General features: G+C 46.1%; 8 protein-coding genes across 8 annotated transcripts; 6 read left to right on the top strand and 2 right to left on the bottom strand.

The window, feature by feature from the left end:
* Window positions 1–967: 967 nt before the first annotated feature.
* Window positions 968–4,408, top strand: LOC131131843 (uncharacterized). The gene is made up of 2 exons (XM_058076793.2): window positions 968–1,768; window positions 2,879–4,408. Exons 1-2 carry the CDS (start codon window positions 1,588–1,590, stop codon window positions 3,946–3,948), a joined length of 1,251 nt encoding a protein of 416 aa, XP_057932776.2. The 5' UTR covers window positions 968–1,587; the 3' UTR covers window positions 3,949–4,408.
* A 633-nt stretch (window positions 4,409–5,041) lies between these two features.
* LOC144894395 (uncharacterized) lies at window positions 5,042–7,401 on the top strand. Its single transcript, XM_058076781.2, has 2 exons — window positions 5,042–5,500; window positions 6,262–7,401. The coding sequence occupies exons 1-2, from the start codon at window positions 5,377–5,379 to the stop codon at window positions 7,242–7,244; spliced, it is 1,107 nt and encodes a 368-aa protein (XP_057932764.2). The 5' UTR covers window positions 5,042–5,376; the 3' UTR covers window positions 7,245–7,401.
* A 227-nt stretch (window positions 7,402–7,628) lies between these two features.
* LOC131131848 (uncharacterized) lies at window positions 7,629–9,609 on the top strand. The gene is made up of 2 exons (XM_058076800.2): window positions 7,629–7,987; window positions 8,577–9,609. Exon 2 carries the CDS (start codon window positions 8,628–8,630, stop codon window positions 9,582–9,584), a length of 957 nt encoding a protein of 318 aa, XP_057932783.2. The 5' UTR covers window positions 7,629–7,987; window positions 8,577–8,627; the 3' UTR covers window positions 9,585–9,609.
* Window positions 9,610–10,387: 778 nt separating this feature from the next.
* Window positions 10,388–12,293, top strand: LOC131131849 (uncharacterized). Its single transcript, XM_058076802.2, has 2 exons — window positions 10,388–10,543; window positions 10,828–12,293. The coding sequence occupies exon 2, from the start codon at window positions 10,860–10,862 to the stop codon at window positions 11,802–11,804; it is 945 nt and encodes a 314-aa protein (XP_057932785.2). The 5' UTR covers window positions 10,388–10,543; window positions 10,828–10,859; the 3' UTR covers window positions 11,805–12,293.
* A 186-nt stretch (window positions 12,294–12,479) lies between these two features.
* Window positions 12,480–13,778, top strand: LOC131131850 (uncharacterized). Its single transcript, XM_058076803.2, has 2 exons — window positions 12,480–12,894; window positions 13,029–13,778. The coding sequence occupies exons 1-2, from the start codon at window positions 12,696–12,698 to the stop codon at window positions 13,730–13,732; spliced, it is 903 nt and encodes a 300-aa protein (XP_057932786.2). The 5' UTR covers window positions 12,480–12,695; the 3' UTR covers window positions 13,733–13,778.
* Window positions 13,779–14,538: 760 nt separating this feature from the next.
* On the bottom strand, window positions 14,539–17,099 carry LOC144894401 (uncharacterized). The gene is made up of 2 exons (XM_078793609.1): window positions 16,520–17,099; window positions 14,539–16,186 (listed from the first exon to the last, which is right to left on the bottom strand). The coding sequence occupies exons 1-2, from the start codon at window positions 16,746–16,748 to the stop codon at window positions 15,096–15,098; spliced, it is 1,320 nt and encodes a 439-aa protein (XP_078649735.1). The 5' UTR covers window positions 16,749–17,099; the 3' UTR covers window positions 14,539–15,095.
* Window positions 17,100–17,226: 127 nt separating this feature from the next.
* Window positions 17,227–20,044, bottom strand: LOC131131839 (uncharacterized). Its single transcript, XM_058076789.2, has 2 exons — window positions 19,599–20,044; window positions 17,227–19,022 (listed from the first exon to the last, which is right to left on the bottom strand). Exons 1-2 carry the CDS (start codon window positions 19,792–19,794, stop codon window positions 17,917–17,919), a joined length of 1,302 nt encoding a protein of 433 aa, XP_057932772.2. The 5' UTR covers window positions 19,795–20,044; the 3' UTR covers window positions 17,227–17,916.
* Window positions 20,045–20,092: 48 nt separating this feature from the next.
* Window positions 20,093–22,579, top strand: LOC131131841 (uncharacterized). Its single transcript, XM_058076791.2, has 2 exons — window positions 20,093–20,357; window positions 20,858–22,579. The coding sequence occupies exons 1-2, from the start codon at window positions 20,258–20,260 to the stop codon at window positions 22,021–22,023; spliced, it is 1,266 nt and encodes a 421-aa protein (XP_057932774.2). The 5' UTR covers window positions 20,093–20,257; the 3' UTR covers window positions 22,024–22,579.
* The last annotated feature ends 771 nt before the right edge of the window (window positions 22,580–23,350 follow it).

The raw sequence follows: 23,350 nt of genomic DNA, 5'->3' as shown, positions 1-23,350 counted from the left end.
GGGGCTGGTCCCCCCCCATCGGTGATGAAAGATGTTCCCTTCCAAACAGCTGCTGCGTGTGAGTCACATTGTCTTGATGGAAGGCGTCAGGGTGGGGCCATGAAATATTTGACATGATCAAGAAATAACACGTACTTCACGTAGCGTGGGACGCGGCAGCCATAAACACAAACGCAGCAGCCGAGCGCGTTCTAGCACGATCTAGCACGTTCTAGCATGTTGCAGGTTCTACGGTCTGGTCCACAGCACACCTGTGCGCGTGTGCGGGTCTCGTAAAGGTATGATGGCTAAAGCGTGTCGTGGGCGGTAAACAACCCACGTGTGGAATCCGCATCCTCGGGTGGCCCAGTAAACGCTTGATGGAAATACCAGCGACACACTAAAAACACACGCAGCCGCTTTTGGTTCCGCACCTTACCGCCTAAAAAGTCCGAGTGTGGGCGTAAAGGTCAAACTCCAACACGTGCAGGACGGAACACACGTTTTAAAGGTCATACTGCCCCCACGTGGTAGGATTACAACATGCAACCAAATAATGTCGACTAAGTGTGGTAAGCACCGCCACGCTGGTAAGTACGGCTAGGATTAGGTCTAGGGTTAGGTCTAGGATTAGGTCTAGGGTTAGGGTTGGAGTTTAGGTTTAGGGTTGGAGTTTAGGTTTAGTTTTGGGTTGCAGCATTAGGGCTGGGTTTAGGGTTAGGACCTAAGACTTAGACCTTAGACTGGGGAACTATGACTAGGGTTAGAGTTAGTCTTAGGTCATATTGTCAGGGTTGATTTTCAGACCTAGGATTAGGTTAAGGATTAGGGTTGGGGTTAGAGTTAGTTTTAGGTTACAACATTAGGGTTGGGTTTAGGACCTAGGATTGGGGTTTGTGTTAGGGTTAGGGTTGGAGTCTAGGGTTAGGGTCTGGATTTGGGTTAGGGTTAGTTTTAGATGGTAATGTTTAGGGTTAGGACCTAGGATGGATGTGAGTTAGGGTTGGGATTAGGTTGTAGCTTTAGGGTTTGGGGTTAGAACCTAGGATTTGGGTTAGGTTTAGGTTGTAGAGTTAGGGTTGGAGTTAAGGGTTAGGACATAGGATTAGGGATTGGGGTTAGGTTAGGACCGAGGACTAGGTTTAGCTTTGTGGTTTAGGATTAGACCTTTGGTGGTCAACTTTCACAACATTGGCTTTACTTTAGGAAACCTGATGAATGATCAATGACTAATGATTAATGGCTAATGATTAATGACTAATGATGAATGATTAATTAACCTTTTGACTGCTGTGCCTTTTGCTGTGGTCAGTTCGGACACGAGTGACCAAAGCCGAGCCTAGCAAAACAACAGCACCCTGCAGCCGGCCCGTAGTGATGACGTCACGGATCCCGGCTGCCACGGAAGCGTTAGCATCATTGCTATCTTGTAGTTCCAGCTATCGCGTTCATTGTTGCGCAGATCGTGTACGCGTTTTGGCAGCAGAATCAATTTAATCACTTAATCATCCTTCTTGTGCGGATAAAACTGCCTCGGTGCTTTCCCCCAATCTTTCCCGAGCTAGCTTAGCCTAGCTTAGTTTAGTTTAGCACAGCGATCGTGTGAAAATGTGTCGAGTCCAAATGCTGAGAGCGTTGGTGAACCAGCGACTAGCTTTGGCTGTGGAAGAAATATTTGTAGTGTTGGAAAGAACCATAGCAGAGTACGAGGAGGAACTTTGTCGAACAAAAGAGGAGAACGAGCGACAACGTCAACTACTGGACGCCGTTTCCAAGAAGCCCCCAACAGGTTTGTTTGATTATTCTCACATTTTCCGTAGCTTTATGTTGATTTAGACTGAACGTTAATTCTAAAAAGGCACACTTTATGGCTGAAGCCAGTGTTGTTATCTTTTTGTTACAATGAGTTTGGCGACAAATCTACACGACTTCCGGGTTGGCGCTCCCAACCAGGAAGTAAAGTCACAAGAACAGATGGAGTTCTGTCGGGCACTTTTGGTTTTGCTTGAGAGAGGAGGAGAAAAGCACAAGGGGGGGGGGCGAACATGCAAACTCCCTAGAGGGATGCCCAAACAGATACAAACCCAGATCTTCCGCATCTCCAGACTGTGTGGCCAGCATGTTAACCACTAGTCCACCGTGCGGCCCAAAGTGTCCAGTCGGACAACAGAATCTAGAGAGTTGGGAATATAGTCGCTAACTATAATGGCAAGACGGAGCCCTTCTGCTACGTGTTCTTATTCTCCGGCAGCCCAGGTACATGTGAGGTGTTCTCAGAGGCGGAGTTACAACGCCGTCGCCTGTGTGTAGTTTAGCAACAAACGCCTGTGAAACGCTCTGAGCTCTTTTTAAACATTTGACGAAGCCACTCACTTTTTTGTTTTCGGTTTTGGATGAAGAGTGAAGACGTAGCACAACGTCGACAGCGGAGCCGACTGTTGTCGCCGACTGTTGTCGCCGACTGTTGTCGCCGACTGTTGTCGCCGACTGTTGTCGCCGACTGTTGTCGCCGACTGTTGTCGCCGACTGTTGTCGCCGACTGTTGTCGCCGACTGTTGTCGCCGACTGTTGTCGCCGACTGTTGTCGCCGACTGTTGTCGCCGACTGTTGTCGCCGACTGTTGTCGCCGACTGTTGTCGCCGACTGTTGTCGCCGACTGTTGTCGCCGACTGTTGTCGCCGACTGTTGTCGCCGACTGTTGTCGCCGACTGTTGTCGCCGACTGTTGTCGCCGACTGTTGTCGCCGACTGTTGTCGCCGACTGTTGTCGCCGACTGTTGTCGCTTCCATGTAGCAAAGCCCACCATGCACGCGTCTCCAATCGTCTTTGTCTTCAATCCACACTGATGGCTTCACTCTTGTTTTAGTTGACTGCGACTCGGTCTTCTTGTGTCCTGCAGACGTCAGTGAAGATGTTCCGACCGGCGCGGAGCAGGAGGAGCCCCCCCACCTGAAAGAGGAAGAGGAGGAGCACGACGTCAGTCAGGAGGGAGAGCATCTTGACGGACCGGAGGAGGCTGACGTCGCCAGTTTTCACCTGAATCGCATCATCGTGAAGAGCGAAGACGAAGACGACGAGGAGGAGACACCCGAGGGAGGCTTCCTGGCTCCGGTGTCAGATAGCGAGGACACGACGTCACAGACTCCCGACAGCGATGATGAAGACGCCAAAGCTGATGTGACCGGTCTCACGGCCAACACGCACTTGGAATGCTCTCAATGTGGAAAAACCTTCAGCAACAAGGGAAATCTGAAAAGACACGCGAGGAATCACACGGGAGAGAAACCCTTCACATGCTCACTGTGCGGTAAAAGATTCTCCCAGAATGCACATTTGAGGAGACACACCCAAACGCACACTGTGGAGAAGCAATCCTGTTCCATCTGCAACAGAAGTTTGTGCGACAGTTCGGCGTTGGATCGTCACATGACAAGACACCACGGCGAGGAACGGCTCACCTGCGGCGTCTGCGCGTTCACTTTTACACGAAAGTCAGACTTGAGGAGACACGCGAGGATGCACACCGGAGAGAAACCTTTTACCTGCTCTTTCTGCGGCGTCGGATTTGCTGAAAAGGCGTGCCTGACAAAACACACGCGGATACACACTGGAGAGAAACCACATTCCTGCTCGGTGTGCAAGAAGAGCTTTCATGACAGCTCGGGGTTGGACCAGCACATGAGAAGACACAGGAGGAAAAAACCCTTTTCCTGCTCAGTCTGCGGCTTGAGTTTCAGACGCAACGCGGATTTGAGAATACACGTGCGGAGACACACCGGGGAAAAACCTTTTACTTGCTCCGTGTGCGGTATCGGCTTTGTTCGGAATCCAGAACTGAAAAGACACATGAGGACACACACTGGAGAGAAGGTGTTTGCTTGCAGCGTGTGTGATGAGAGGTTCTCCTATAAGTACCAGGTCAACAATCACACGTGTGCTGGGGGGAACAGCAGCAGGACTTCGACTTGAGGACTTAAGGGTGCTTTAGTTACAGCGCAACACACGCTTAGGGGCGGAGGTTCCAGTGTTTGGTTGACTGGGGGCGGGTCCTCTTGGACTTCCTGTTCCCTTTATCCTTTATCCCGCTCTTGACTGAAATAAAAGTAGAACATGTAAATTAGTGAAATACAGAAATAAAATGTCAAGGACTTAAATGTGAAAAAATTACAAAAAAAAACTGTAAAGTGTAAAAAAAAAGGAAAATAATTATTAAATAAGTCTTTCTATTTTTTCTACTTTTTTCCACATTTTATTTTTTACACTGAGGTAAATTTTACTTATTTTTGTTACTTTTTGCACACTAAAATAATTACATTTCTATTGCACTTTTTGTTTAAAAAATGTAATAATGAAAATGTACTTAAAGGTATAACAAACTACAAATAAAATGTCCTGAAATAAGTGTTAAAAAATGTAAATAAAACATGTGAAGATATCAGTTTTTCGTCCCTTATTTCTAGTTATGATTGACTTACTTAAAGATCTACTTAAGTGAATTCCCAGGACCAAAGTGTACACACGTCTGTCTCCACTGAGTTACGATACACATCCTCTGTGCTTGTCTTCTTGCGTCCTGCAGACACCAGCGAAGAACATCTTCCCCCTGAGCAGCCGGAGTGGGGCTCCAGGGTGGCGCAGGAGGAGCCCCAGCCCCCCAGCCCCCAGCCTGATACAGCTGATATGACACGTCACCCTGACAACACACGCTTGAAATGCCAACACTGCGACAAGACCTTTGGTTGCGAGTCAGATTCAAATAGACAGGTGAAGAGCCACACAGGAGAGAAACCGCACGCTTGCTCGGTTTGTGGTAAACTCTTCAAACTGAAGGACACTTTGGGCAAACACACAAAGGCTCACACCGCCGAGAAACCATTCCGCTGCTCAGTTTGCAGTTACAGCTTCAAACTGAAGAATCTATTATTTTCCTTTACGCTGAATCAATACTGTCCGTTTTGAACTGCACATGTATGTCGAGGGTGTAATGACACCCCCTCACCTGAGAGAGGCACTAATGCACTAAAAGTTGCCATTACCGGAAGTGATAATGCAGGCTAGCTTAGCTTGCTAGCTGCTAAGGACGAGACAAGAAGCGTAGACCAGATTGCAAAGCAGAGATCAAGTGTGAGTTTAAGCCCAAATGCTGAGAGCCATGGTTAATCGGGGACTAACTGCGGCTGTGGAAGGAATACCCGACTCTCCAACAACAGCGCTTCTCATTGGCTGTTACTCAGCTCAGCGACACACGGCAGCCTCTCACACTTTGAGTGCACATTTCCGTAAATGTCAACACTTAGCTTGCTAGCTGCTAACAAAAAGACGTCAAAGTGATCATCACGTCGCCAGGCAGAGATCAAAGTGTGAGTGTGAAGTGTTGCGACTGTTATTGTGTGGAAAATGTGCGAAAGTTTGAAAACAGAGTACGAGGAGGAACTTTGTGGAACAAAAGAGGAGCGACGACGTCAACTACCTGACGTTGTTTCCAGGAGGTACCAAGTTGGGTTACACGGAGCAGGAACAGGTTAGTTCACTTCTTATTCCATATTTTATTATTCCACATTTCATCATTGGGAGTTCTAGGCGTGGCTTCCGGCGATCTGTGACCCCCCCCCGGCGACCTTTCTTATCGCCTTCAACTTCCTGTTTGGATTGTTTGGAGTCAGCCTGAAGGCGCCGTTAGTCACCTCCTGTTCAACACCAGTACACTTTTACGTCATCGATTAGTGGTGCCCAAGCTGCAGCACGGGGGCCATTTGTGGTCCGTGGCTGTTGTTGAATTCCGTTGTTAGAATGTGCCAAGAAATGAAAAGAAACAAAAACGGGAGCAACAAAGAGGAATAAACAGCAGCCGTTTTAAAAGAATCACATGAAAAGTTGTAGTCTAAGAAGAAAAAGTCATAATTTGATGAGAGTAAAGTTTGGAATATTAAAGAAAAGTAAACAGTTGAACAGAGGGAAAAGAATGAAAAACGGTGAAAAGTGAGCAAAGGGTGAATCAGATATTTTTCATCAAGCTGAGATGTAGTTTATTCTTCAAATCTATTTTTTTAACACATCAACAAGTTTCAGGGAAATATCAGTTCCCAACTCTACCACGACATTAAAAGACTATAAACTATAAACACCATGAACTATGAAGTCCACCCTTTAATGTCCCTCCAATGTTCACGCACCTCCATGCTCCTCCATGCTCCTTCTTCCTGTGAAGTGCGTTCTTATGTGCAACATTCCCAATGAAAAACCTCCTCCAAAAGCACGTATTTGTCTTCTTGTGACCTGCAGACATCAGTGAAGAAGATCATCAGGAGTGGAGCTCCAGGATGGAGCTGGAGCAGCCCCCCCACGTTAAAGAGGAAGAGGAGGGCCACAGCATCAGCCAGGAGGGAGAACATCTTGAAGGATCGGAGGAGTTCCCAGTGATTTGCGTCCCTGTGAAGAGTGAAGATGATGAAGACGATGAAGGTGAAAGTGAGGAGAAGAGAGAGGCGGAGCCTCCAAGCAGCAGCTCAACTCAACACATGACAACAGAAGGCGATGGAGACCACTGTGGAGGATCACCAGCAGACAAGCTCTTAGCTCCACTATCAGATAGTGAGCACACGACGTCACACTCTCCTGACACTGATGATGATGATGATGAAGACTCTACAACATGTCACCCTGACAACACACGCCTGAAATGCGACCACTGCGACAAGACCTTTGGTGACAAGAAAAGGCTGCTGTCGCACACGAGATGTCACCCGAAGAGAAACAGGACGTGCTCTCAATGTGATAAAACTTTCTACGACCGTAAAAATCTGAAAAGACACATGAGACTGCACACAGGAGAGAAACCATACATGTGCTCAGTTTGCGGCAAAAGATTCACCATGAAGGCGCATTTGACAACACACACGAGAATGCACACTGGAGAGAAACCGTTTTCCTGTTCCGTGTGTGCTGCAGGTTTTGCACACAAACACGAGTTGAAAATACACACAAGAATACACACCGGAGAAAAACCTTTTAGCTGCTCAGTGTGTGATGCGGGTTTCAGACGAAGTCACTATTTGAAGAGACACATGAGAATACACACCGGAGAGAAACCATATTCCTGTTCAGTCTGCAACAAGCGTTTTGGTGACCGGACACATCTGGTGAGACACGTGAGGAGACACACGGGAGAGAAAGTGCTGAGTTGCAGCGTGTGTGCTGAACGATTCTCTTATAAGTACCAGCTCAGCAACCACACGTGTGCTGGGGAGAACAGCGGCAGGAAGTGAAGCTGCACGGCTTCCTGCTGGGGAGAACAGCAGCAGGAAGTGAAGCTGCATCGCTTGATTGAAGACTTTGATAACTTGCTAACATCACCGCATTTTGTATAACACGTGTGTAACACAATCTCCTTAAGATGTTTCTTCTGGTTAAATAGAATAAAAAGAGAGGAGAAACATGTGACTGCGTGTCAGTCAGTTTTATTTCATTGAATTTCACGCTTGAGCCAAGAAAATAGGCTAAAAAGAGACGTAAAAGTGACACACAAACGACACAAAAAGTGTCATCTAGTGAGGAAAAGCTGAAATCCTGAAATATCCAACATTTCCTGCAAGTTCCCAAGACGAGCGTGTAATAACACCTCCTCGCCTGAGGGAGGCGCTAATGCTAGAATGTACAAGCCGCGTCTTGCCTGCCGGAAGTAAATAAGAACAGTGGACGTGTTAGCAAGAAGGTCTTTTTTTATCCCCTGTGATTGCTGTTATCGCGTTTTTTTACATTTTTTTGTTCTGTAAGCATTTATAACACGTAAAAGAATAATAACCGACACATTCATCCTTTGTAAAGGATAAATACTCTCAGTTTAGCTAACAAAGAGACCCGGAAGTGAGAAAGACATCGCTAAACGCAGATCGAGTGAGAGTAGTGTGTTGTTACTGTGTGTTGCTACTGTGTGTTGTTACTGTGTGTTGTTACTGTGTGTTGCTACTGAACGTTTCCAAGAAGCCCCAAGTTGTGTTACACGGAACAGGTTTGTTACATTCTGACTCTAACATGTTTATTAACTTTATGTGTGATGATTACCGTGAAAAGGACATTGGAGTGCACTGATTGGGTAGAGGGGTATTATAACGGAAGGAATAAAAATGTAGGTATGGAGCTGGGGTCAGCAACCCACGGCTCCAGACCCACATGTGGCTCTTTTGCCTCTTTGTTGTGGCTCCCTTTGCAATGCTCGGGTATTTTTAACACCCAAATACGCATCTTTGAAATTAGTTTATAAGAAATGAATCTTTCTGTGAGACCCTGAATGCATCCTGGATGAGTTCTAACCAGTGATTGGATGAGCTTGAGGAATGGAGGGGAAGTGTTTGGATGCTGGCTTTGGTTGGGATGTTACAGGTCTTCCCCCGCCCGGTAAACTAAACACGAATATACAGGAGGGGGCTCAGCACGCAGCCCTGGGGGGAGCCAGTGCTCAGCTTATGTGCCGGGTTGGTAGATTGGGGGCGGGGGGCGGATGTCCTCCGAGGGCTTCATGTGTCAGCTGGAGGGACACTGATGAGATCCTCAGAGACATGACTGGACTTTCCTAAGGCGTGTCTTCTTCACTCCTGCAGGCGAGCACTGAGGAAGATCTCCCCCCTGAGTAGCAGGAGCTGAGCTCCAGGATGGAGCAGGAGAAGCCCCAGCCCCGTCTCGTGAATAAGAAAGAGGAGACACGGTCCCTACATGTTAAAGAGGAAGAGGAGGAGCACAGCATCAACATGGAAGGACCGGAGGAGTTCCCAGTGATTCATGTCGTTGTGAAGAGTGAAGATGATGAAGGTGAAAGTGAGGAGAAGAGAGAGGCGGAGCCTCCAAGCAGCAGGTCAACAGAAGGCGATGGAGACCACTGTGGAGGATCACCAGCAGACAAGCTCTTAGCTCCACTATCAGATAGTGAGCACACGACGTCACACTCTCCTGACACTGATGATGATGATGATGAAGACTCTACAGCTGATATGACATGTCACCCTGACAACACACGCCTGAAATGCCAACACTGCGACAAGACCTTTAACGATCGTAGTAACATGAGAAGACACGCGAGACTGCACACGGGAGAGAAACCATTTATGTGCTCAGTTTGTGGTAAAAGATTCTCCCAGAAGGCACATTTGACAGCACACACAAGGATACACACCGGAGAGAAACCATTTTCCTGTTCCGTGTGTGGTGTGGCTTTTGTACGAAATCAAGATTTGACGATACACATGATAATACACACCGGAGAGAAACCGTTTTCATGTTCAATCTGTGGCGTGGGTTTCGTAAGGAGTCAGTATCTGAAAAGACACACACGCATACACACTGGGGAGAAACCTTTCTCCTGTTCGCTGTGCGGTTTAGCTTTTGTTCGGAATCAGTGTTTGAAAAGACACATGAGAAGACACACTGGAGAAAAACTACATTGCTGTTCTATCTGCCACAAAAGCCTTTGTGATCGGACGACACTCACATCACACATGAGGAGACACACGGGAGAGAAAGTGTTTCGGTGCAGCGTGTGTGCTGAAGGATTCTCTTATAAGTACCAGCTTAGCAACCACACGTGTGCTGGGGAGAAGAGCGGCAGGAAGTGAAGCTGCACCGCTTCCTGCTGTGTAGAACAGCGGCAGGAAGTGAAGCTTGGAATGACCCATCAAGACTTCAACACGAGGTCGTTCATATGTTTCTGCAATAAAGAATCTGCGACAGTTTCCTCCATCTGTCTACCCTCCCTTTTAGTTGATGTTGAACCCATATTGTCCTCTATTTCGCCACAGGTCATAGGTCAAGGGTGTAATGACACTTTCATACCTGAAGGAAGCACTAATTTCCGTTTCTGATCGGATACTTAGTCCATGTCAGGCTGGTATCGATGAACCTGTCATAAAATCATAACATTTTGAATATATAAATAATTTAGTCATTTACATTTTTATTACAAATTTAAAATAGTATAAAGTATTGTGTTTTAAACAATACGTTCAATAATGAAACCATTCACAGAAATTATTTATTATGAAGAAGGAAGAAAGAAGGAAAACTTTCACAATTGACTGACGTAGCACTGCTATTGTGCATTACGTACCTACCAGGGCGGAAGAAAAAGTAGTTCCGGCCAGTCGTGTAGCATTTAGACAAGATGGGAATTATTTATTTACTTTCCACTGGGTTCCTATTAATCATATACCTTGCCTCGAATTACTAACTATGAAAGTATCGATGTTATGTTTTGAGACTCGATTTTCGAGCGTAAAGATTGTAGTATCCATCCGCACATCGCCAGTCGCTGCGTTTTACCGGAAGTAGTCATCGAAGAAATGGAAAAAAAAGATTAGCAGGAGTCGTCGTCTTTTAAGTCCTCGCTACAATCCTGCATTTTTGACGTTTGTATGTTTTTTCTAACACATTACAAACTACACCTTATGAATTAATTCTTCATGTCAGGACAAACTCGTCTGTGGTGAACGTTGACGCTTCCCAGACTAGCTTAGCTTGCGAGCTGCTAGCAAGGAGACCCGGAAGTTATCCACGCATCGCGAAGCAGAGATCAAGCGTGAGTGTAAAGTGTTGGGATTGAGTGAAAATGTGTCAAATGCTGGCAGCTTGGTGAATCTGCGGCTGTTGGGGAAATGTTTGGAGCCTTAGCGGGAAGGATAGCAGAGTACGAGGAGGAACTTTCGCGAACGAGCGACAACGTCAACTAATTGACTCACTTTATCGTTGAACATGAACCCCAATGGGACATTCTAATAGCGTTACTGGGTGGAGTGAGGGAAGGATGGAACATGAGAAGCTGGACTTTTCTAAAGCCTATACTTGTCCTCTTTTGTCCTGCAGACGACACTGAAAACCAGGAGTAGAGCTTCAGGATGGAGCCTTACGTTAAAGAGGAAGAGGAAGACCACCGCATCAGCCAGGAGGGAGAACATCTTGAAGGACCGGAGGAGTTCCCAGTGATTGGCGTCCCTGTGAAGAGTGAAGATGATGAAGACGATGAAGGTGAAAGTGAGGAGAAGAGAGAGGCGGAGCCTCCGATGAGCAGCTCAACTCAACACATGACAACAGAAGCCGATGGAGACCACTGTGGAGGATCACCAGCAGACAAGCTCTTAGCTCCACTATCAGATAGTGAGCACACGACGTCACACTCTCCTGACACTGATGATGATGATGATGAAGACTCTACAGCTGATATGACATGTCACCCTGACAACACACGCTTGAAATGCCACCACTGCGACAAGACCTTTAATAATCGTAGCAATCTGAAAAGACACACGAGACTACACAGGAGAGAGAAACCATTCATGTGCTCAGTTTGTGCTAAAGGATTCTCTCAGAAGGCACATTTGACAACACACACAAGGATACACACCGGAGAGAAACCATTTTCCTGTTCCGTGTGTGGTATGGCTTTTGTACTAAATCAGGATTTGAAAACACACACAAGGACCCACACCGGAGAAAAACCATATTCCTGTTCCGTGTGTGGCAAAGGTTTCCTGCGAAATCAACACTTGACAATACACACAAGAATACACACTGGAGAAAAACCATATTCCTGCTCAAGCTGCAACAAAAGCTTTCATGACCGGACTGCACTTGTAGTACACACAAGGACGCACACTGGAGAGAAACCATATTCCTGCTCAATCTGCAGCAAAAGCTTTTCTCAGCGAATAGCACTTGCAAGACACACGAGGAGACACACTGGAGAGAAAGTGTTTCGGTGCAGCGTGTGTGCTGAACGATTCTCTTATCAATATCAGCTTAGCAATCACACGTGTGCTGGGGAGAACAGCGGCAGGAAGTGACGCTGCACCGCTTCCTGCTGGGGAGAACAGCAGCAGGAAGTGAAGCTGCGGGACTTCAACTGTTAAGACTCAGCCAGTGTGTTTTTCCCCACACTTTCCAAGGCCCTTTAAGGCACCACGTGTCATGACTTGCTCACCCGGGTTCCACGATTCAATCACTAAGCCAACCGACCTAAATAAGCTGCCCTGACTTTATTCTCCTCGGGTGCGTGTGAACGGAGGCCCGGGACCTTAACTGCAGACTGTTTGGGCTGGGGACTTTTTATCTCAACTTTTGGGTGACATAACTGCCCCCCCCCCCCACACACACATACTGATGGCGAGCCTGAACGTCCAAAAAAATCATTGAAAAAATAGTTTCTGTAAACATTGAAGCGTATCCGGCTAGCTTACCTTGCTAGCTGCTAACAAAGATACGCCAAAGTGATCAACAATAAGTATCGCTAAGCAGAGATCGAGTGTGAGTGTAAAGTGTTGTGATTGTGTGGAAATGACACACACACAAAAATGTAATCTAGTGAGGAAAAGCTGAAATGTCGATTTAATCCTACATTTCCTGCAAATTCCCAAGACACGGGTCTCGACGAGCGTGTAATAACACCTCCTCGCCTGAGGGAGGCAGTAATGCCAGAATGTACAAGCCGTGTCTTGCATACCGGAAGTAAATATCAAGACGGTGGAAGCGTTAGCAAGGTCCATATTATCCCATATGATTGCGGTCATCACGTTTTTTTGTTTAGTTTTAATTCTGTAGGCATTTCTATGCTGTAAAAGAATAATACTCAACACGTTCATCTTTTGTGAAGCGTAATTCGTCTCAGGCTAGCAAAGGCTGCACTGCTAACAGAGAAACCCGGAAGTGTGAGTGTAAAGTGTCGTGATCGTGTGAAGATGTGTCCAAATGTCCAAATGCTGAGAGCGTTGGTGAACCAGCGACTAGCTTTGGCTGTGGAAGAAATATTTGTAGTGTTGGAAAGAACCATAGCAGAGTACGAGGAGGAACTTTGTCGAACAAAAGAGGAGAACGAGCGACAACGTCAACTACTGGACGCCGTTTTCAAGAAGCCCCGGGTTGTGTTACACAGAGCAGGTTAGCATCGTTCGTACTCACGTGTTTACTAACCTTATATTTGATCATCAACCTTCCCTTGTGATACTTAAAACTTCTTCACTTGAAGCAAGACGGATGAGATCCTCATAGGTATTGTCTTCTTGTGTCCGCAGTCATCAGAGATGAACATCTTCACCCTGAGCAGCGGTGGAGCTGCGGGATGGAGGAGGAGGAGGAGCCGCTGCTCCCCTGCATTAAAAAGGAAGCGGAGGGGCCGTGGCCCATCTACCTTAAAAAGGAAGAGGAGGATGACAGCATCGGCCAGGACGGGTTTGAAGTACTGGAGGAGTTCCCGGTGTTTGGAGTCCTTGTGATGAGCGAAGAGCCTCCGTGCAGCAGCTCAACTCAACACATGACAGAAGCCGATGGAGACCACCGTGGAGGATCACCAGCAGACCCGAGCAATGATGGGACACGTGACGCTGACAACAAACACTTGAAATGTTCTCATTGCCACAAAAGCTTTAAATGCATTTGGGATCTGACGAGACACCTGAGGGTCCACACGGGAGAGAAACCGTTTGCATGCACAGTTTGCGGTCGCAGATTCACCCAGAAGCCACATTTGGTAACGCACGCCGGCACCCACACCAAGGAAAAGGCCACCCCTGCCCGTCCACTGCGCGATACGGATTTTGGAGAAACGTTTTTGACAGACAGACATCCATGCTCGACCTGCAACAAAAGCTTCTGTGACCAGACACAACTGGTGAGGCACATCCGGAGACACACTGGAGAGAAAGTGTTTCGGTGCAGGGGGTGTGGTGAACGATTCTTTTACAAGTACCAGCTGAAGAAGCACGAGTGCGCTGGGTAGAACGGAGGCCGGGAAGAAACTCAACGGTGATGTCACCTGAAGAGACTTCCGGGGTGGGGCGTGGCTCCCTGTGGCCGAGCAGGAAGGGGGCGGGATGTAAGGCTTGGCGGCACCAGTGAAGGATGTAGGCTACCAAACCGTGGCAGACAGACCCTTGACATGATTGTTACTTGTGTAACACCGTCCTGTTCGTTTTCTACCACTGAAACGTAATAAAGACCATGGCGGCGTTGCATTGACCTCGTGTTGGCGTCTTTGCTAATGTGCTAATGCTAATGTGCTGTTGTCCATCGCCCACCTACATAAAGCAAAGATGCTGAGGTGGTCCCTAAATATGATCAACTCTGATCTGTGGGGGTTTCAATATCCACTCATGCTGTCCTGATCAAATGGCAAACGACTTTAAACGTCTTCTGTCATCATTTGACTTGACTTGACTGTGATCACCTCCACGGGCTTCCTGTTTCAATGGTGGACATTTCTGAGACTCCCATCTCGGATCATTCCCATTCCTTCCAGTGTTCCTGCTCCTCCACCTGTCAATCAGCCTTAGGGTCCAGGTCATCGCTGTGAATTAATAAATATTTAATATTTTAAATTAATTTTCATATACTAATTAAAAAAATAAAACAAATTAACCCAAAAAATTAAATTAATATTTTTAATTTACACAAATTATTTTTTTAAATTAATTTGTTTTATATTATTATATAATATTATATTATTTTATTAATTTGTGTAAATTAAATTTACACAAACTAACCTTCCATGAATGAAAAAATGAACTTAATTTCAATTTTTATTTACCCAAATTTTCAATGATTTAAAAAATAAGGAAAAATATGTAACATACATGTTACAGGGTGGTGATGTCATCACGGCGTTGTCTGGTTTTGGTACACAACGATTCGTTGGTTTGAGATCTGCTTCAGAAGTTAGGTGGAGAAACCACAGCATTGTCCTTGCAGCCTATCTCAGCATTCAAACCAGGTCTGTGATTGAGTGGGAAAAACTGCTGCGTTGCTCCTTTTTAGTTCGTCCCACGGGGAGTTTTGGGGCGTAACTAGGGGTGACACATTAACTAGCGTTCACACATTTGTACACTGCAGAAACACTGCAACAACAACAACAAACATACTTTGTTCTGCTGCTTTGGATTTTTTTTTTAAACGTCCCAAACAAGACGGACCAGCCAAACGTGAAAACAAAACATTGCGGCTAAAATGTTGGGTGCCCTTTTTCTATTCCTATATTCAATTCTTCATTCATCCTTTTTTAAAATGTCATACGTACGAAATTAGCCTACTGCACTCTGTTGACGTCACGTACACACAAAAAGGCATCCAAATATTTCAAGCGTATTTTACAACGTATTCCTGCTGCTGTTCCCCCCCGCACACGTGTGATTGTTCAGCTGGTACTTGTAAGAGAAGTTTTGAGAACACACGCTGCAAGTCAACGCCTTCTCGCCCGTGTGTCTCCTCATGTGGTTTTCCAAACATTGCTTGTTTACCAGCCCCACGCCACAGCTTGGACAGGAGAAAGGTTTCTCTCCGGTGTGCGTTCTTGTGTGTACTGTCAAATTTGCCTTTTGGGAGAATCTTTTACCGCAAACTGAGCACATGAATGGTTTCTCTCCAGTGTGGGTTTTCATGTGTAATTTCAAACTGGAATTTAGAGAAAAGCTTTTCCCACAAACAGAACAGGGAAACGGTCTCTCTCCAGTGTGTATCGTGGCGTGGACTGTCAAATCTCGTTTCTGTGCAAAGGTTCGACCACACACTGAACAGATGAAAGGTTTCTCTCCGGTGTGTATTCTTGTGTGGATGTTCATATTTGACTTTTTGAAGAAGCCTTTCCCGCAAACTGAGCATTTGAATGGTTTCTCTTCTGTGTGCAATTTCATGTGGCTTTTCAGATAACGATAATGACTCAAAGTTTTGTCACAGTGAGAGCATTTAAAGGCTGTGTTGTCCGTGTGGTTTCTCTTGTGTCGACACAGGCTACTGCGGTGTTTGAAGGTCTTGTCGCAGTGTTGGCATTTCAGGTGCGTATTGTCAGGGTGACATGTCATATCAGCTGTCGAGTCTTCATCATCATCATCAGTGCCAGGAGAGTGTGACGTCGTGTGCTCACTATCTGATAGTGGAGCTAAGAGCTTGTCTGCTGGTGATCCTCCACAGTGGTCTCCATCGCCTTCTGTTGTCATGTGTTGAGTTGAGCTGCTCATCGGAGGCTCCGCCTCTCTCTTCTCCTCACTTTCACCTTCATCGTCTTCATCATCTTCGCTCTTCACAGGGACGCCAATCACTGGGAACTCCTCCGGTCCTTCAAGATGCTCCTCTTCCTCTTTAATGTGGGGGGGCTGGGTCTCCTCCTCTTCCTCTTTAATGTGGGGTTTCTCTTGCTGCACCATGAAGCTCCACTCTTCCTGAAGATGTTCTTTGTTGATATCTGGAAGACAAACACATGCTTTAGAAAAGCCAATCTTTGCTCCGTGTCAGGAACAATTATGATGTTCATTTGTTATTGTAGCTTTGGACAAACTTCTATTGTTTGGAATTCAAGGACAATATGAAACATTTTGTTAGAAATGAGTTGGTTTACATCTACACATGGAGGAAAAGGAATATATTGGTGATGTAAAAAGATTGTGAAGTAGTTGAGGCTCAGGTGGTACAATGGTTCGCACCTCCTGCTGGTGGATGGTAGTAATTACAAGGATTTTTAATCTTTCATCAGATGCTAAGGTGATATCCGGCATGTGAGAGGAAGAAGGAAACTAACCTTCTCTGTGTAAGACAACTTGGTACCTCTTGGAAACAGCGTCCAGTAGTTGACGTTGTCGCTCGTTCTCCTCTTTTGTTCGACAAAGTTCCTCCTCGTACTCTGCTATGGTTCTTTCCAACACTACAAATATTTCTTCCACAGCCAAAGCTAGTCGCTGGTTCACCAACGCTCTCAGCATTTGGACTCGACACATTTTCACACGATCTCCGCTTAGCGATGTGTTCATCACTTCCGCGTCTCTTTGTTAGCAACGCAGGCTTCGCGCTGCCAAACTGTGAATTATCCTTGACAAAGTATTGTCGTATTGGTGGAGTATTATTCTTTTACGTCATATAAATCCGTACAGATTAAAACCAACAAAAACGTGATGGCCGCAATCACACGGGATAATAAATAACGTCTTGCTAACGCGACCACTGTCCTTATTTACTTCCGGCAGGCAAGACACGGCTTGTACTTTCTAGCATTACTGCCCCCTCAGGTGAGGAGGTGTCATTACACTATCGTGGAGACTTGCAGTTTATCTTTGAAATTTGCAGGAAATGTAGGATTCATGTACAAGTTTTCCTCACTAGATCACACTTGTTTCAGTTTGTGTGTGTGGGGGGGCGTGTTGTTTTAATTCCATTTATACAATGCAGCGGGTGTTAAGAAAGGGGGGGTTTCCTTTAGAGTTGGACCATTTAATGACCTTTATTGTACTGGGGGGGCTAATTTACAGTAAATGTTTGTCCGGAGAAGGGGGGGGGGGTCTGTCCAAAGAGTCGTACGAGTCCAGAGGGGTCACGTGTGTGTGGTCTAAACAATAGGAACACATGCAATCACAAACACTACAAATGAGAGCAGCCCAATAGCAAACACGTGATGAAGTAAATGCATGCACATTACACATATTGTACACATCATGTAAGTGATGACGTGTAAGCATCAAACGCTTACACATGGCGTAGAAGTGCACATCCAACAAAGTCGCTTCCATTAAGTCCCCCCAACACCGCTTCCTCGTGAACAGCACACACACTTCCTGCTCCGCGTGGGAACGGGATCAAACCAGCAAAGACATTGGTGCATTCAAGTGCATCACCTCCCTCCTCAGGCACAAGTGCTGCTGCGTTCACGGACACTTGGAAATCCCACGCAATCCCAACGAAGTGATATTTACACTCATAAGAGTAGGCAATGTTACACAGGTTCTCATAACAGACATAAGCAATAAACTGGAAAAAATAGAATATAGATAGAATATAGATAGAATAAATAGAATATCAGACAGGTTCATAAAAAGCAAGATGGCACCCGGGGTCACACTTTGATTCGCAACCCTACGCACACCTTCCCTCGTGTTCTGTTACACAATCCTGTACGACTTAAATAGTCAACACAACACAAGCTCATCACTTCCTGCTGCTGTTCTCCCCAGCAGGAAGCGGTGCAGCGTCACTTCCTGCTGCTGTTCTCCCCAGCACACATGCGGTTGCTACGCTGGTACTGAGAGGAGAATCTTTCAGCACGCACGCTGCAACTTTCTCTCCGGTGTGTCTCTCCACGTGTCTTTTCAAATTGCTCCTTTGTGTAAAACACATACCACACACTGAACAGGAGTGTGGTTTCTCTCCAGTGTGTTTTTTCATGTGTCTGGTCAAGGTGCGTTTAAGTGCAAAACTCATGCTACACACTGAACAGGAATATGGTTTCACTCCAGTGTGTTTTGTCATGTGTATTTTCAAATCATATTTTGTTGCAACACCGGCGCCGCACACTGAGCAAGAGAATGGTTTTTCTACTGTGTGCGTTCTCATGTGTACATGCAGATGATCTATTTGTTTGAAACCTAAACCGCACACGAAACAAGAATACACGTTGGTCAGACTACCATCTGGCACGAAACCTTCGCCACACACGGACATGGCAAAAGGTTTCTCTTCAAGGTGCAACATGGCGTGTCTTTTCAAATGGGACCGCTGAGTGAATCTTTTACCGCAAACGGAGCAGGGGAACGCTTTCTCACCCATGCTGGTTCTCAGGTGTCTGTTCATACTCTTCTTGTGAGCGAAGGTCTTGTCGCAGTGGTCGCATTTAAAGCGCGTGTTGTCAGGGTGACATGTCATATCAGCTGTAGAGTCTTCATCATCATCATCATCATCAGTGTGAGGAGAGTGTGACGTCGTGTGCTCACTATCTGATAGTGGAGCTAAGAGCTTGTCTGCTGGTGATCCTCCACAGTGGTCTCCATCGGCTTCTGTTGTCATGTGTTGAGTTGAGCTGCTCATCGGAGGCTCCGCCTCTCTCTTCTCCTCACTTTCACCTTCATCATCTTCATCATCTTCACTCTTCACAGGGACGCCAATCACTGGGAACTCCTCCAGTCCTTCAAGATGCTCTCCCTCCTGGCTGATGCTGTGGTCCTCCTCTTCCTCTTTGATGTGGGGGGGCCGGGGCTCCTCCTCTTCCATCCTGGAGCTCCACTCCTGCTGCTCAGGGGGGAGACCTTCAGTGATGTCTGCAGGACACGAGAAGACAAACGCACGCTTGAGCATGAAGACCCTGTCCACACGGGAACGTTCCTGGGATGCTGCACCCATCCTGTGTCGGAATAGTGACATCCAGACATCCAAATAGCGGAATGAAATGATGGACTAGCCTGGCCTAGTTGGATGCAGATCCTTAAATTGGACACAGCCATTATCTGCTGTTGTAGGTCCTGGTGGGGCTGATGATGAGGAGGATGGGGGCGGACCATTACCTTTGATGCCCTCACAGCTGATAAACCCTAGCTCCACCCCCTGACCCCCCACCACGCCCCTCTCTCATCCAGCAATCAGGGTACCGCTAGTTGAGCCTTTAAAGGTTATGTCTCCCCAATCTTCAAACAACCCACTTTATAGATACAGCACATTTTAAAAACATGCATGTTTTAACGGAGTTCAAATACAAATCAGAGGCAGGATAAAAGTAAATCAATTAAGAACTGTGCTACTGGATCCGGAACTAATCAATCAGGAAATACATGTACTACTGCCGCGTTCTTGATGACATATAAAGTTAGTAAACATGCGAGAGGAAGAACGGAACTAACCTGCTCCGTGCAACCCAACTTGGTACCTCTTGGAAACAGCGTCCAGTAGTTGACGTTGTCGCTCGTTCTCCTCTTTTGTTCGACAAAGTTCCTCCTCGTACTCTGCTATGGTTCTTTCCAACACTACAAATATTTCTTCCACAGCCAAAGCTAGTCGCTGGTTCACCAACGCTCTCAGCATTTGGACTCGACACATTTTCACACGACACGACACTTTACACTCACACTCGATCTCCGCTTAGCGATGCGTTGATCGCGTCCGGGTTTCTTTGTTAGCAGCTAGCAAGCTAAGCTAGCCGGAGTCATGGCGGGTTACTTCTTTTTCGGTTTTGTGGCGGTTGGCATCCCCGATTTTGGTGCAATACCGCCCCCTTCAGTTTAATCGTCATTACAGTCACAACCTAACTAACACCGTCATGGCAGCCAAGCCCGCGCAGGGCGTAATACGGAAGTCGCAGTACGGTCGTTGTTCACGCGATACTTCTTGGCCAATAGCGACCTTTCTTACTGGGGAGTTGGCAACAGTGTAAGAAAGCGGAAGTGTACCAACGTTGCAGCGAGGCAAATGGCGAACGCGCCAAATTGTAACAAAATGGATTTAAACCATCCAGAGACGCACTGCCGCTACTGACGACATTTCTGAGGTGTTTGAAAGAAGGATGGCGTCGGTCGAGGAGGAACTTTGTCGAACAAGAAAGGAGAACGAGCGACGACAACAACTGGACGTTTGCACGACTGACATCTCGCCACACATTCAAGGTATCTTTACATGTTCTATTTAAGTCTCCAACACTATTTCTATGGTTAATTTAAGAAATGCATTTCAAGCAATACTGTAAAAATCGAACGCAATATGGCGGCCATGAGCGACAACCAGGACAGTCAAATGAAACTCGAAGTTTAACAAAAGATGACTTGAAAACGACCCTTAGGATTCGCTACTCTTTGCTAACATCAAATGTGGAATAGACGAGAACTTTAGACGAGAAATTTAGCTTTGGGAAAAACATATTTTACCTCAGTAGAACATTTGGACACCCTTGGCGTACGGCAACCAAAGATAGATAGATAGATAGATAGATAGACTCCCTTTATTGTCATTGCACAAAAACACAGTAGTGAAATTGCCAACGAAAGGTTACATGTAAAATATTTCACCTGGTTGGCTGCACCGTACACAAAGGAACCACACAGCTTTGAACTGTCTGGAAAGTGACAGGTGACATTTCACCTTGTGAAATGTTTCACTTCTTCTGCAGACCTCCAACAGCTCATTGGTTATCAAGAAGAACGTCCTCCTCAGCCGCATGGAGGGAGCTCCATTTTGAAGCGGGCCCCCTTAGTCAAAGAGGAGAAGGAGGAGCCAGAGGCCCTCCACGTTAAAGAGGAAGAGGAGGAACTCTGGATCACTCGGGAGGAAGAGCGTCTTCTTGGGCGAGAGGACGCTGATCTCACCAAGTTACCACTGACCATCGTCTCCGTGAAGACTGAAGACCGTGAAGCCAAACCACCTGAGTCCTCACAGCTTCATCCCGGTCCAAATGGGGAGGGCGGAGGGGCGGAGCCGCCAAGCAGCAGGTCAACAGAAGCCGATGGAGACCACTGTGGAGGATCACCAGCAGACAAGGTCTTAGCTCCACTATCAGATAGTGAGCACACGACGTCACACTCTCCTGACACTGATGATGATGAAGACGAAGACGAAGACTATACAGCTGATATGACATGTCACCCTGACAACACACGCTTGAAATGCCAACACTGCGACAAGACCTTTAACGATCGTAGTAACATGAAAAGACACACGAGACTGCACACGGGAGAGAAACCATTCAAGTGCTCAGTTTGTGATAAAAGATTCTCCCTGAAGACCAACTGGAAGTTACACATGACGATACACACCGGTGAGAAGCCTTTTTCCTGTTCAGTGTGCGGTAAAGGTTTTGTACGCAAACAAAATATGACAATACACACAAGAATACACACCGGAGAGAAACCATTTTCCTGTTCCGTGTGCGGTCGAAGCTTTGTACAAATTCAGTGTTTGAAAACGCACATGACCGTCCACACTGGAGAGAAAACCTTTTCCTGTTCGGTCTGCAACAAAAGCTTTTGTGACCGAACAAACCTTTTACAGCACATGAGAATACACACCGGAGAGAAACCATACTCCTGTTCAACATGTGGTAAAATGTTCTCTCAAAAGCCAAACTTGCAAGCACACATAAGAATACACACCGGAGAGAAACCATATTCCTGTTCATTCTGCGACGAAAGCTTTTGTCACCGATCCACGTTTGTGAGACACACGAGGAGACACACTGGAGAGAAAGTGTTTCGGTGCAGCGTGTGTGCCGAACGATTCTCTTATAAGTACCAGCTTAGCAACCACACGTGTGCTGGGGAGAGCAGCGGCAGGAAGTGAAGCTGCACCGCTTCCTGCTGGGGAGAACAGTCCCAGGAAGTGAAGCTGCACCGCTTGAAATCAACTGTCAAGACTGTGAGAACTTTAACCTTCTAACAACATCAACGTGTGACATCATTGCTGTGTGTATTTCATGAAATGACAAACTTGAGGCTGAAAAGTTGTTCTGTTGTTAGCCTGGTTAGCCTGGTTAGCCTGGTTAGCAAGCCAGACTGTTAGCGGTTAGCATAGTTTAGCTCTCACCTGCTTTATTTATTCATGACATTCTTCATTGTTCATCCTTTTAGTCACTCTCCACAGTATTCCTGTTACTGCCAAAGAATCCATTTTGGAGGCTAAAGTATCGGAGGCATCGGTATTTCAGTGTCTTTCCGCCCGTCATTAGAAGAAAGCGGAAGTTAAGGCAGTCGGCACGAGGCAAATGGCGACTGCGGCAAAGAGTAAAAGGTATCCAAAAAGTTGACCCAAAAGAGCCACATTGCCACTACTGGCAATGGCTGCCTAAAAGACAACAAATGGATGTGAATAATGCCCAATAAAGAAAGGTCAACATGAACCAATCAGTGCAATGGTGCGTTTGTAATATTCAACCACATACTTTAGCTGGGCGGTGGCGGTAAGGATCGTCATGGCTGCTTTGCCAGCCGCCAAAAAAAGAGAAGAAGAAGAAAGAGAGTCATTTATTTAGTCTTATTTATGTCTTATTTTCTCCTATTATGTCTACTGTATTGGGTAATAGGAGTATAAAGGGAACTACAGGGGTGCTATTTTGTGGCTTAAGGGCTCTAATAATGTTGTAAACAATTTTTCTATGATCTAACTACCAAAAAATGTCCTTTTATAAATCACGGTTGGGAACCAATTACCCATGATAAATGAGGTACATAAAGATATGGTCCAACCTTATGGAATATTTATCATGAGAACACAAACCAAATGAAATTGTAAACATATCTCATAATTATTCCCACCACTAGAGGGTATTTTGGTGGGATGTTTATGTTCCAAATGCTTTTTTCTATGAGAACCAAGTTACCCTCACTTGACCTCCAACAAAGAAATATAACAAGCCAGACTTTTCAATGGTTCTATGGTTCTATGAAAGGAACTCCAGCTCAATTCATAGAGCCATAAATCCCATCTGTACATGGAATGTTTACAGGAAACCACTAGATGGCAAAGTTGGCTCATCTAATGCCTCGGAAAAGAATCCTTATTTTCCACATATGAATAGAAATACAGTATGTACTGTAAGTTACTGCTGCCACTGCTTTTTATTTGGCCGTGTCTGCTGCAGCTCCTGTTCCTGATTTCTCCAACGACTGGC

Source organism: Doryrhamphus excisus, linkage group LG1 (genome assembly GCF_037039965.1).
Source record: "Doryrhamphus excisus strain RoL-2023G ecotype Guam linkage group LG1, RoL_Dexc_Guam_v1.1, whole genome shotgun sequence".
Classification (NCBI taxonomy): domain Eukaryota; kingdom Metazoa; phylum Chordata; class Actinopteri; order Syngnathiformes; family Syngnathidae; genus Doryrhamphus; species Doryrhamphus excisus.
This window is presented reverse-complemented; position numbering and strand designations above follow the sequence as displayed.